Genomic DNA, 13,130 nt, shown 5'->3' on the forward strand with positions numbered 1-13,130 from the left:
CGCGTGCGTACGGAGCGCGTGCGTGTGTGTACGGAGCGCGTGCGTGTGCGTACGGAGCGCGTGCGTGTGTACGGAGCGCGTGCGTGTGCGTACGGAGCGCGTGCGTGTGCGTACGGAGCGCGTGCTTGTGCGTACGGAGCGCGTGCTTGTGCGTACGGAGCGCGTGCTTGTGCGTACGGAGCGCGCGCGTGTGTGTACGGAGCGCGCACGTGTGTGTACGGAGCGCGCACGTGTGTGTACGGAGCGCGTGCGTACGGAGCGCGTGCGTGTGTGTACGGAGCGCGTGCGTGTGCGTACGGAGCGCGTGCGTGTGCGTACGGAGCGCGTGCTTGTGTGTACGGAGCGCGTGCTTGTGAGTACGGAGCGCGTGCGTGTGCGTACGGAGCGCGTGCGTGTGCGTACGGAGCGCGTGCGTGTGCGTACGGAGCGCGTGCTTGTGCGTACGGAGCGCGTGCGTGTGCGTACGGAGCGCGTGCGTGTGCGTACGGAGCGCGTGCGTGTGCGTACGGAGCGCGTGCGTGTGCGTACGGAGCGCGTGCGTGTGCGTACGGAGCGCGTGTGCGTGTGCGTACGGAGCGCGTGCGTGTGCGTACGGAGCGCGTGCGTGTGCGTACGGAGCGCGTGCGTGTGCGTACGGAGCGCGTGCGTGTGCGTACGGAGCGCGTGCGTGTGCGTACGGAGCGCGTGCGTGTGCGTACGGAGCGCGTGCTTGTGCGTACGGAGCGCGTGCGTGTGCGTACGGAGCGCGTGCTTGTGCGTACGGAGCGCGTGCGTGTGTACGGAGCGCGTGCGTGTGTGTACGGAGCGCGTGCGTGTGTGTACGGAGCGCGTGCGTGTGTGTACGGAGCGCGTGCGTGCGTACGGAGCGCGTGCGTGTGTGTACGGAGCGCGTGCGTGTGTACGGAGCGCGTGCGTGTGTACGGAGCGCGTGCTTGTGTGTACGGAGCGCGTGCGTGTGTGTACGGAGCGCGTGCGTGTGCGTATGGAGCGCGTGCGTGTGCGTACGGAGCGCGTGCTTGTGCGTACGGAGCGCGTGCTTGTGCGTACGGAGCGCGTGCTTGTGTGTACGGAGCGCGTGCGTGTGTACGGAGCGCGTGCGTGTGTACGGAGCGCGTGCTTGTGTGTACGGAGCGCGTGCGTGTGTGTACGGAGCGCGTGCGTGTGTGTACGGAGCGCGTGCTTGTGTGTACGGAGCGCGTGCTTGTGTGTACGGAGCGCGTGCTTGTGTGTACGGAGCGCGTGCGTGTGTGTACGGAGCGCGTGCGTGTGTGTACGGAGCGCGTGCGTGTGTACGGAGCGCGTGCGTGTGTACGGAGCGCGTGCTTGTGCGTACGGAGCGAGTGCTTGTGCGTACGGAGCGCGTGCGTGTGTGTACGGAGCGCGTGCTTGTGTGTACGGAGCGCGTGCGTGTGTGTACGGAGCGCGTGCTTGTGTGTACGGAGCGCGTGCGTGTGTGTACGGAGCGCGTGCGTGTGTGTACGGAGCGCGTGCTTGTGCGTACGGAGCGCGTGCGTGTGTGTACGGAGCGCGTGCGTGCGTACGGAGCGCGTGCGTACGGAGCGCGTGCGTGTGTGTACGGAGCGCGTGCGTGTGTGTACGGAGCGCGTGCGTGTGTGTACGGAGCGCGTGCGTGCGTACGGAGCGCGTGCGTACGGAGCGCGTGCGTGTGTGTACGGAGCGCGTGCGTGTGTGTACGGAGCGCGTGCGTGTGCGTACGGAGCGCGTGCGTGTGTACGGAGCGCGTGCGTGTGCATACGGAGCGCGTGCGTGTGTGTACGGAGCGCGTGCGTGTGTGTACGGAGCGCGTGCGTGTGTGTGTACGGAGCGCGTGCGTGTGCGTACGGAGCGCGTGCGTGTGCGTACGGAGCGCGTGCGTGTGCGTACGGAGCGCGTGCGTGTGCGTACGGAGCGCGTGCTTGTGCGTACGGAGCGCGTGCGTGTGCGTACGGAGCGCGTGCTTGTGTGTACGGAGCGCGTGCTTGTGCGTACGGAGCGCGTGCGTGTGCGTACGGAGCTCGTGCTTGTGTGTACGGAGCGCGTGCGTGTGTGTACGGAGCGCGTGCTTGTGCGTACGGAGCGCGTGCTTGAGCGTACGGAGCGCGTGCGTGTGCGTACGGAGCGCGTGCTTGTGCGTACGGAGCGCGTGCTTGTGCGTACGGAGCGCGTGCTTGTGCGTACGGAGCGCGTGCGTGTGCGTACGGAGCGCGTGCGTGTGCGTACGGAGCGCGTGCGTGTGCGTACGGAGCGCGTGCGTGTGTACGGAGCGCGTGCTTGTGTGTACGGAGCGCGTGCGTGTGTGTACGGAGCGCGTGCTTGTGTGTACGGAGCGCGTGCGTGTGTGTACGGAGCGCGTGCGTGTGTGTACGGAGCGCGTGCGTGTGTGTACGGAGCGCGTGCGTGTGTGTACGGAGCGCGTGCGTGTGTGTACGGAGCGCGTGCGTGTGTGTACGGAGCGCGTGCGTGTGTGTACGGAGCGCGTGCGTGTGTGTACGGAGCGCGTGCGTGTGTGTACGGAGCGCGTGAGTGTGTGTACGGAGCGCGTGCGTGCGTACGGAGCGCGTGCGTGTGCGTACGGAGCGCGTGCGTGTGCGTACGGAGCGCGTGCGTGTGCGTACGGAGCGCGTGCGTGTGTGTACGGAGCGCGTGCGTGTGCGTACGGAGCGCGTGCGTGTGTGTACGGAGCGCGTGCGTGTGTGTACGGAGCGCGTGCGTGTGTGTACGGAGCGCGTGCTTGTGTGTACGGAGCGCGTGCGTGTGCGTACGGAGCGCGTGCGTGTGCGTACGGAGCGCGTGCGTGTGTACGGAGCGCGTGCGTGTGTGTGTACGGAGCGTGTGACTCACACTCATCGTCTGTGTGCAGCTTCTGTTTCAGTTTCTCCATTTTCTTTTCGTCCCGGAGCACGGTTTTGTCACGTTTCAGGGTCCCCGTTAGCTCCTCCTTCTTCTCCTCCAGCACCTCCCGTACTAACGAGTACTCATCGTAATTAGTGATACCTGCGGGAGGAAACAGTGCGAGTCACACACCTTATACTAACGAGTACTCATCGTAATTAGTGATACCTGCGGGAGGAAACAGTGCGAGTCACACACCTTATACTAACGAGTACTCATCGTAATTAGTGATACCTGTGGGAGGAAACAGTGAGTCACACACACACCTTATACTAACGAGTACTCATCGTAATTAGTGATACCTGCGGGAGGAAACAGTGAGTCACACACACCTTATACTAACGAGTACTCATCGTAATTAGTGATACCTGCGGGAGGAAACAGTGCGAGTCACACACCTTATACTAACGAGTACTCATCGTAATTAGTGATACCTGCGGGAGGAAACAGTGAGTCACACACACACCTTATACTAACGAGTACTCATCGTAATTAGTGATACCTGCGGGAGGAAACAGTGAGTCACACACACCTTATACTAACGAGTACTCATCGTAATTAGTGATACCTGCGGGAGGAAACAGTGAGTCACACACACACCTTATACTAACGAGTACTCATCGTAATTAGTGATACCTGCGGGAGGAAACAGTGCGAGTCACACACCTTATACTAACGAGTACTCATCGTAATTAGTGATACCTGCGGGAGGAAACAGTGAGTCACACACACCTTATACTAACGAGTACTCATCGTAATTAGTGATACCTGCGGGAGGAAACAGTGAGTCACACACACACCTTATACTAACGAGTACTCATCGTAATTAGTGATACCTGCGGGAGGAAACAGTGAGTCACACACACACACCTTATATTAACGAGTACTCATCGTAATTAGTAATGTCACAATTACACTTAATATGCTAAAAAGACCACTGACCGAATCACTAATGAGCACTTGTAGTAATAAGTGATACAGAAGTAATATAGAGTATACACAGACCTGTACACACACACACACACACACACACACACACACACACACACACACACACACACACACACACACACACTGCACCCCCCTCGCTCACCGATACATGCGCACACACACACACAAACACATACACACACAAACACACACACACAGTGCACCCCCATCGCTCACCGATACGTGCACACACACTGCACCCCCCTCGCTCACTGGTATGTGCGCGCACACACACACACTGCACCCCCTCGCTCACGATACATGCGCGCGCACACACAGTGCACCCCCCTCGCTCACCGATACGTGCGCGCGCGCACACACACACACACACACACACACACACACACACACACACACACACACACACACACAGTGCACCCCCCTCGCTCACCGATACGTGCGCACACACACACACACACACACACACAGTGCACCCCCTCGCTCACCGATACGTGCGCACACACACACATACACACAGTGAAACTACCTCGCTCACCGATACGTGCGCACACACACACACACACACACACACACACACACACACACACTGCACCCCCCTCGCTCACCGATACGTGCGCACACACACACACACACACAGTGAAACCCCCTCGCTCACCGATACGTGCGCACACACGCTGCACACCCCTCGCTCACCGATACGTGCGCGCACACACACACACACAGTGCACCCCCCTCGCTCACCGATACGTGCGCACACACACACACACACACAGTGAAACCCCCTCGATCACCGATACGTGCGCACACACACGCTGCACACCCCTCGCTCACCGATACGTGTGCGCACACACACACACACACAGTGCACCCCCCTCGCTCACCGATACGTACACACACACACACACACACACACACACACACACACACACACACACACACACACAGTGAAACCCCCTCGCTCACCGATACGTGCGCACACACACACACTGCACACCCCTCGCTCACCGATACGTGCGCACGCGCGCACACACACACACAGTGCACCCCCCTCGCTCACCGATACGTGCGCACACACACACACACACACACACAGTGAAACCCCCTCGCTCACCGATACGTGCGCACACACACGCTGCACACCCCTCGCTCACCGATACGTGCGCGCGCACACACACACACACACAGTGCACCCCCCTCGCTCACCGATACGTGCACACACACACACACACACACACACACACACACACAGTGAAACCCCCTCGCTCACCGATACGTGCGCACACACACACACTGCACACCCCTCGCTCACCGATACGTGCGCACACACACACACACACACACACACACACACACACACACACCCCTCGCTCACCGATACGTGCGCGCACACACACACACACAGTGCACCCCCCTCGCTCACCGATACGTGCACAGATCGTCATCAGCAGATCACTCATGGTTTTGGAATCATCCACCATGACTGTTTTCACGGTTCCGTCCAACATACGGATCTTGAGCGGACGCTGCTTCTTCCGGTACTCCAACGTGTCCTGGGGGGCAGAAGGACTCAATCAGGTGGGAGACACCAGGATAACGGCAGGGGGAGGGGGCTGTGACGGGAGGGGGGGAACCAGGCTCTCAAATAAATGTTTACGTCCGTTTAGTTCCCCCTAATCCGTAATAAGGGTTCAAGAAGAGGCAGCTCGAGCCCAGTACTGTGTAACGCAGAAAAAGTATTGTGCTAAAGTATTGTGTGTTTTTACCTTTCCAGGCGTGCCAGCGAGCAGGGATTTATGGGGTATGAGTTTCCAGGCGTGCCAGCGAGCAGGGATTTATGGGGTATGAGTTTCCAGGCGTGCCAGCGAGCAGGGATTTATGGGGTATGCGTTTCCAGGCGTGCCAGCGAGCAGGGATTTATGGGGTATGCGTTTCCGGGCGTGCCAGCGAGCAGGGATTTATGGGGTATGAGTTTCCAGGCGTGCCAGCGAGCAGGGATTTATGGGGTATGAGTTTCCAGGCGTGCCAGCGAGCAGGGATTTATGGGGGATGAGTTTCCGGGTGTGCCAGCGAGCAGGGATATATGGGGGAGGAGTTTCTGGGCGTGCCAGCGAGCAGGGATTGCTGGGGGAGGAGTTTCCGGGCGTGCCAGCGAGCAGGGATTGCTGGGGGATGAGTTTCCGGCCGTGCCAGCGAGCAGGGATTTATGGGGTATGCGTTTCCGGGCGTGCCAGCGAGCAGGGATTTATGGGGTACGCGTTTCCAGGCGTGCCAGCGAGCAGGGATTTATGGGGGATGCGTTTCCAGGCGTGCCAGCGAGCAGGGATATATGGGGGATGCGTTTCCAGGCGTGCCAGCGAGCAGGGATTTATGGGGTATGAGTTTCCGGGCGTGCCAGAGAGCAGGGATTTATGGGGGATGAGTTTCCGGGCGTGCCAGCGAGCAGGGATTTATGGGGTATGAGTTTCCGGGCGTGCCAGAGAGCAGGGATTTATGGGGGATGCGTTTCCAGGTGTGCCAGCGAGCAGGGATTTATGGGGTATGAGTTTCTAGGCGTGCCAGCGAGCAGGGATTTATGGGGTATGCGTTTCCAGGTGTGCCAGCGAGCAGGGATTTATGGGGTATGCGTTTCCAGGCATGCCAGCGAGCAGGGATTTATGGGGGATGCGTTTCCAGGCGTACCAGCGAGCAGGGATTTATGGGGTATGAGTTTCCGGGCGTGCCAGCGAGCAGGGATTTATGGGGTATGCGTTTCCGGGCGTGCCAGCGAGCAGGGATTTATGGGGTATGCGTTTCCAGGCTTGCCAGCGAGCAGGGATTTATGGGGGATGAGTTTCCAGGCGTGCCAGCGAGCAGGGATTTATGGGGTATGCGTTTCCAGGCGTGCCAGCGAGCAGGGATTTATGGGGGATGAGTTTCCGGGCGTGCCAGCGAGCAGGGATTGCTGGGGGAGGAGTTTCCGGGCGTGCCAGCGAGCAGGGATTGCTGGGGTATGAGTTTCCGGGCGTGCCAGCGAGCAGGGATTTATGGGGTATGTGTTTCCGGGCGTACCAGCGAGCAGGGATTTATGGGGTATGCGTTTCCAGGCGTGCCAGCGAGCAGGGATTTATGGGGTATGCGTTTCCAGGCGTGCCAGCGAGCAGGGATTTATGGGGTATGCGTTTCCGGGCGTGCCAGCGAGCAGGGATTTATGGGGAATGCGTTTCCAGGCGTGCCAGCGAGCAGGGATTTATGGGGTATGCGTTTCCAGGCGTGCCAGCGAGCAGGGATTTATGGGGGATGCGTTTCCGGGCGTGCCAGCGAGCAGGGATTTATGGGGTATGTGTTTCCAGGCGTGCCAGCGAGCAGGGATTTATGGGGGATGCGTTTCCAGGCGTGCCAGCGAGCAGGGATTTATGGGGGATGCGTTTCCGGGCGTGCCAGCGAGCAGGGATTTATGGGGTATGCGTTTCCAGGCGTGCCAGCGAGCAGGGATTTATGGGGTATGCGTTTCCAGGCGTGCCAGCGAGCAGGGATTTATGGGGTATGCGTTTCCGGGCGTGCCAGCGATCAGGGATTTATGGGGTATGCGTTTCCAGGCGTGCCAGCGAGCAGGGATTTATGGGGTACGCGTTTCCAGGCGTGCCAGCGAGCAGGGATTTATGGGGTATGCGTTTCCGGGCGTGCCAGCGATCAGGGATTTATGGGGTACGCGTTTCCAGGCGTGCCAGCGAGCAGGGATTTATGGGGTACGCGTTTCCAGGCGTACCAGCGAGCAGGGATTTATGGGGTACGCGTTTCCAGGCGTACCAGCGAGCAGGGATTTATGGGGTATGAGTTTCCAGGCGTGCCAGCGAGCAGGGATTTATGGGGTATGAGTTTCCGGGCGTGCCAGCGAGCAGGGATTTATGGGGTATGAGTTTCCGGGCGTGCCAGCGAGCAGGGATTGTGCTGGGGGAGGAGTTTCCGGGCGTGCCAGCGAGCAGGGATTGCTGGGGGAGGAGTTTCCGGGTGTGCCAGCGAGCAGGGATTGTGCTGGGGGATGAGTTTCCGGGCGTGCCAGCGAGCAGGGATTGTGCTGGGGGAGGAGTTTCCGGGCGTGCCAGCGAGCAGGGATTTATGGGGGATGCGTTTCCAGGCGTACCAGCGAGCAGGGATTTATGGGGTATGAGTTTCCGGGCGTGCCAGCGAGCAGGGATTTATGGGGTATGAGTTTCCAGGCGTGCCAGCGAGCAGGGATTTATGGGGTATGCGTTTCCGGGCGTGCCAGCGAGCAGGGATTTATGGGGTATGCGTTTCCAGGCGTGCCAGCGAGCAGGGATTTATGGGGTATGAGTTTCCAGGCGTGCCAGCGAGCAGGGATTTATGGGGGATGAGTTTCCAGGCGTGCCAGCGAGCAGGGATTTATGGGGGATGCGTTTCCGGGCGTACCAGCGAGCAGGGATTTATGGGGTATGAGTTTCCGGGCGTGCCAGCGAGCAGGGATTTATGGGGTATGCGTTTCCAGGCGTGCCAGCGAGCAGGGATTTATGGGGTATGCGTTTCCGGGCGTGCCAGCGAGCAGGGATTTATGGGGTATGCGTTTCCAGGCGTGCCAGCGAGCAGGGATTTATGGGGTATGAGTTTCCGGGCGTGCCAGCGAGCAGGGATTTATGGGGTATGCGTTTCCGGGCGTGCCAGCGAGCAGGGATTTATGGGGGATGAGTTTTCAGGCGTGCCAGCGAGCAGGGATTTATGGGGGATGAGTTTTCAGGCGTGCCAGCGAGCAGGGATTTATGGGGTACGAATTTCCAGGCATGCCAGCGAGCAGGGATTTATGGGGTATGAGTTTCCGGGCGTGCCAGCGAGCAGGGATTTATGGGGGATGCGTTTCCGGGCGTGCCAGCGAGCAGGGATTGTGCTGGGGGATGAGTTTCCGGGCGTGCCAGCGAGCAGGGATTTATGGGGGATGCGTTTCCGGGCGTGCCAGCGAGCAGGGATTTATGGGGTATGCGTTTCCAGGCGTGCCAGCGAGCAGGGATTTATGGGGTATGCGTTTCCGGGCGTGCCAGCGAGCAGGGATTTATGGGGTATGAGTTTCCAGGCGTGCCAGCGAGCAGGGATTTATGGGGTATGAGTTTCCGGGCGTGCCAGCGAGCAGGGATTTATGGGGTATGCGTTTCCAGGCGTGCCAGCGAGCAGGGATTTATGGGGGATGAGTTTCCAGGCGTGCCAGCGAGCAGAGATTTATGGGGTACGCGTTTCCGGGCGTGCCAGCGAGCAGGGATTTATGGGGTATGCGTTTCCAGGCGTGCCAGCGAGCAGGGATTTATGGGGTATGTGTTTCCAGGCGTGCCAGCGAGCAGGGATTTATGGGGTATGAGTTTCCGGGCGTGCCAGCGAGCAGGGATTTATGGGGTATGCGTTTCCAGGCGTGCCAGCGAGCAGGGATTTATGGGGGATGAGTTTCCAGGAGTGCCAGCGAGCAGGGATTTATGGGGTATGTGTTTCCGGGCGTGCCAGCGAGCAGGGATTTATGGGGTATGCGTTTCCAGGCGTGCCAGCGAGCAGGGATTTATGGGGTATGTGTTTCCAGGCGTGCCAGCGAGCAGGGATTTATGGGGTATGTGTTTCCGGGCGTGCCAGCGAGCGGGGATTTATGGGGGATGTGTTTCCAGGCGTGCCAGCGAGCAGGGATTTATGGGGTATGAGTTTCCGGGCGTGCCAGCGAGCAGGGATTTATGGGGGATGAGTTTCCGGGCGTGCCATCGAGCAGGGATTTATGGGGTATGAGTTTCCGGGCGTGCCAGCGAGCAGGGATTTATGGGGGATGAGTTTCCGGGCGTGCCAGCGAGCAGGGATTTATGGGGTATGAGTTTCCGGGCGTGCCAGCGAGCAGGGATTTATGGGGTATGAGTTTCCAGGCGTGCCAGCGAGCAGGGATTTATGGGGTATGCGTTTCCGGGCGTGCCAGCGAGCAGGGATTTATGGGGTATGCGTTTCCAGGCATGCCAGCGAGCAGGGATTTATGGGGTATGCGTTTCCAGGCATGCCAGCGAGCAGGGATTTATGGGGGATGAGTTTCCAGGCGTGCCAGCGAGCAGGGATTTATGGGGGATGAGTTTCCGGGCGTGCCAGCGAGCAGAGATTTATGGGGTATGAGTTTCCGGGCGTGCCAGCGAGCAGGGATTTATGGGGGATGAGTTTCCGGGCGTGCCAGCGAGCAGGGATTTATGGGGTATGAGTTTCCAGGCGTGCCAGCGAGCAGGGATTTATGGGGTATGCGTTTCCAGGCGTGCCAGCGAGCAGGGATTTATGGGGTATGAGTTTCCAGGCGTGCCAGCGAGCAGGGATTTATGGGGTATGAGTTTCCGGGCGTGCCAGCGAGCAGGGATTTATGGGGTATGAGTTTCCGGGCGTGCCAGCGAGCAGGGATTTATGGGGTATGCGTTTCCAGGCGTGCCAGCGAGCAGGGATTTATGGGGTATGTGTTTCCCGGCGTGCCAGCGAGCAGGGATTTATAGGGTATGGGTTTCCGGGCGTGCCAGCGAGCAGGGATTTATGGGGTATGCGTTTCCGGGCGTGCCAGCGAGCAGGGATTTATGGGGTATGAGTTTCCGGGCGTGCCAGCGAGCAGGGATTTATGGGGTATGCGTTTCCAGGCGTGCCAGCGAGCAGGGATTTATGGGGTACGCGTTTCCGGGCGTGCCAGCGAGCAGGGATTGTGCTGGGGGAGGAGTTTCCGGGTGTGCCAGCGAGCAGGGATTGCTGGGGGATGAGTTTCCGGGCGTGCCAGCGAGCAGGGATTGTGCTGGGGGAGGAGTTTCCGGGCGTGCCAGCGAGCAGGGATTTATGGGGTATGCGTTTCCAGGCGTGCCAGCGAGCAGGGATTGCTGGGGGATGAGTTTCCAGGCGTGCCAGCGAGCAGGGATTGTGCTGGGGGATGAGTTTCCGGGCGTGCCAGCGAGCAGGGATTTATGGGGGATGAGTTTCCGGGCGTGCCAGCGAGCATTGATTTATGGGGTATGCATTTTCAGGCGTGCCAGCGAGCAGGGATTTATGGGGTATGCGTTTCCAGGCGTACCAGCGAGCAGGGATTTATGGGGTATGCGTTTCCGGGCGTGCCAGCGAGCAGGGATTTATGGGGTATGCGTTTCCAGGCGTGCCAGCGAGCAGGGATTTATGGGGTATGTGTTTCCGGGCGTGCCAGCGAACAGGGATTTATGGGGTATGAGTTTCCGGGCGTGCCAGCGAGCAGGGATTTATGGGGTATGAGTTTCCGGGCGTGCCAGCGAGCAAGGATTTATGGGGGATGAGTTTTCAGGCGTGCCAGCGAGCAGGGATTTATGGGGTACGAATTTCCAGGCGTGCCAGCGAGCAGGGATTTATGGGGTATGAGTTTCCGGGCGTGCCAGCGAGCAGGGATTTATGGGGTATGAGTTTCCGGGCGTGCCAGAGAGCAGGGATTTATGGGGTATGAGTTTCCGGGCGTGCCAGAGAGCAGGGATTTATGCGGTATGAGTTTCCGGGCGTGCCAGCGAGCAGGGATTTATGGGGTATGCGTTTCCGGGCGTGCCAGCGAGCAGGGATTTATGGGGTATGAGTTTCCAGGCGTGCCAGCAAGCAGGGATTTATGGGGGATGAGATTCCAGGCGTGCCAGCAAGCAGGGATTTATGGGGGATGAGTTTCCGGGCGTGCCAGCGAGCAGGGATTTATGGGGTATGAGTTTCCAGGCGTGCCAGCAAGCAGGGATTTATGGGGGATGAGATTCCAGGCGTGCCAGCGAGCAGGGATTTATGGGGTATGTGTTTCCGGGCGTGCCAGCGAGCAGGGATTTATGGAGTATGCGTTTCCAGGCATGCCAGCGAGCAGGGATTTATGGGGTATGAGTTTCCGGGCGTACCAGCGAGCAGGGATTTATGGGGGATGAGTTTCCAGGCGTGCCAGCGAGCAGGGATTTATGGGGTATGAGTTTCCAGGCGTGCCAGCGAGCAGGGATTTATGGGGTATGAGTTTCCGGGCGTGCCAGCGAGCAGGGATTTATGGGGTATGCGTTTCCAGGCATGCCAGCGAGCAGGGATTTATGGGGTATGCGTTTCCAGGCGAGCCAGCGAGCAGGGATTTATGGGGTTTGTGTTTCCGGGCGTGCCAGCGAGCAGGGATTTATGGGGTATGAGTTTCCAGGCATGCCAGCGAGCAGGGATTTATGGGGGATGAGTTTCCAGGCGTGCCAGCGAGCAGGGATTTATGGGGGATGAGTTTCCGGGCGTGCCAGCGAGCAGGGATTTATGGGGTATGAGTTTCCGGGCGTGCCAGCGAGCAGGGATTTATGGGGGATGAGTTTCCGGGCGTGCCAGCGAGCAGGGATTTATGGGGTATGAGTTTCCAGGCGTGCCAGCGAGCAGGGATTTATGGGGTATGCGTTTCCAGGCGTGCCAGCGAGCAGGGATTTATGGGGTATGAGTTTCCAGGCGTGCCAGCAAGCAGGGATTTATGGGGTATGAGTTTCCGGGCGTGCCAGCGAGCAGGGATTTATGGGGTATGAGTTTCCGGGCGTGCCAGCGAGCAGGGATTTATGGGGTATGCGTTTCCAGGCGTGCCAGCGAGCAGGGATTTATGGGGTATGTGTTTCCCGGCGTGCCAGCGAGCAGGGATTTATAGGGTATGGGTTTCCGGGCGTGCCAGCGAGCAGGGATTTATGGGGTATGCGTTTCCGGGCGTGCCAGCGAGCAGGGATTTATGGGGTATGAGTTTCCGGGCGTGCCAGCGAGCAGGGATTTATGGGGTATGCGTTTCCAGGCGTGCCAGCGAGCAGGGATTTATGGGGTACGCGTTTCCGGGCGTGCCAGCGAGCAGGGATTGTGCTGGGGGAGGAGTTTCCGGGTGTGCCAGCGAGCAGGGATTGCTGGGGGATGAGTTTCCGGGCGTGCCAGCGAGCAGGGATTTATGGGGTATGCGTTTCCAGGCGTGCCAGCGAGCAGGGATTGCTGGGGGATGAGTTTCCAGGCGTGCCAGCGAGCAGGGATTGTGCTGGGGGATGAGTTTCCGGGCGTGCCAGCGAGCAGGGATTTATGGGGGATGCATTTTCAGGCGTGCCAGCGAGCAGGGATTTATGGGGTATGCGTTTCCAGGCGTACCAGCGAGCAGGGATTTATGGGGTATGCGTTTCCGGGCGTGCCAGCGAGCAGGGATTTATGGGGTATGAGTTTCCGGGCGTGCCAGCGAGCAGGGATTTATGGGGTATGCGTTTCCGGGCGTGCCAGCGAGCAGGGATTTATGGGGGATGAGTTTTCAGGCGTGCCAGCAAGCAGGGATTTATGGGGGATGAGTT

General features: G+C 59.6%; 1 protein-coding gene across 1 annotated transcript in view; it reads right to left on the minus strand.

Moving 5' to 3' along the window:
• The window catches only part of LOC142475799 (talin-1-like), a 68,968-nt gene that overhangs the window by 31,234 nt on the left and 24,604 nt on the right, over window positions 1–13,130 (minus strand). Inside the window, exons 3-4 of the mRNA XM_075581533.1 lie at window positions 5,264–5,393; window positions 2,842–2,994 (exon numbers count right to left, since the gene is read on the minus strand). Coding sequence (XP_075437648.1) covers window positions 2,842–2,994; window positions 5,264–5,393 — 283 coding nt within the window. The remainder of the gene's footprint in view (window positions 1–2,841; window positions 2,995–5,263; window positions 5,394–13,130) is intronic.

The sequence above is a fragment of the Ascaphus truei genome, unplaced genomic scaffold, assembly GCF_040206685.1.
Source record: "Ascaphus truei isolate aAscTru1 unplaced genomic scaffold, aAscTru1.hap1 HAP1_SCAFFOLD_1390, whole genome shotgun sequence".
NCBI classification, from domain to species: domain Eukaryota; kingdom Metazoa; phylum Chordata; class Amphibia; order Anura; family Ascaphidae; genus Ascaphus; species Ascaphus truei.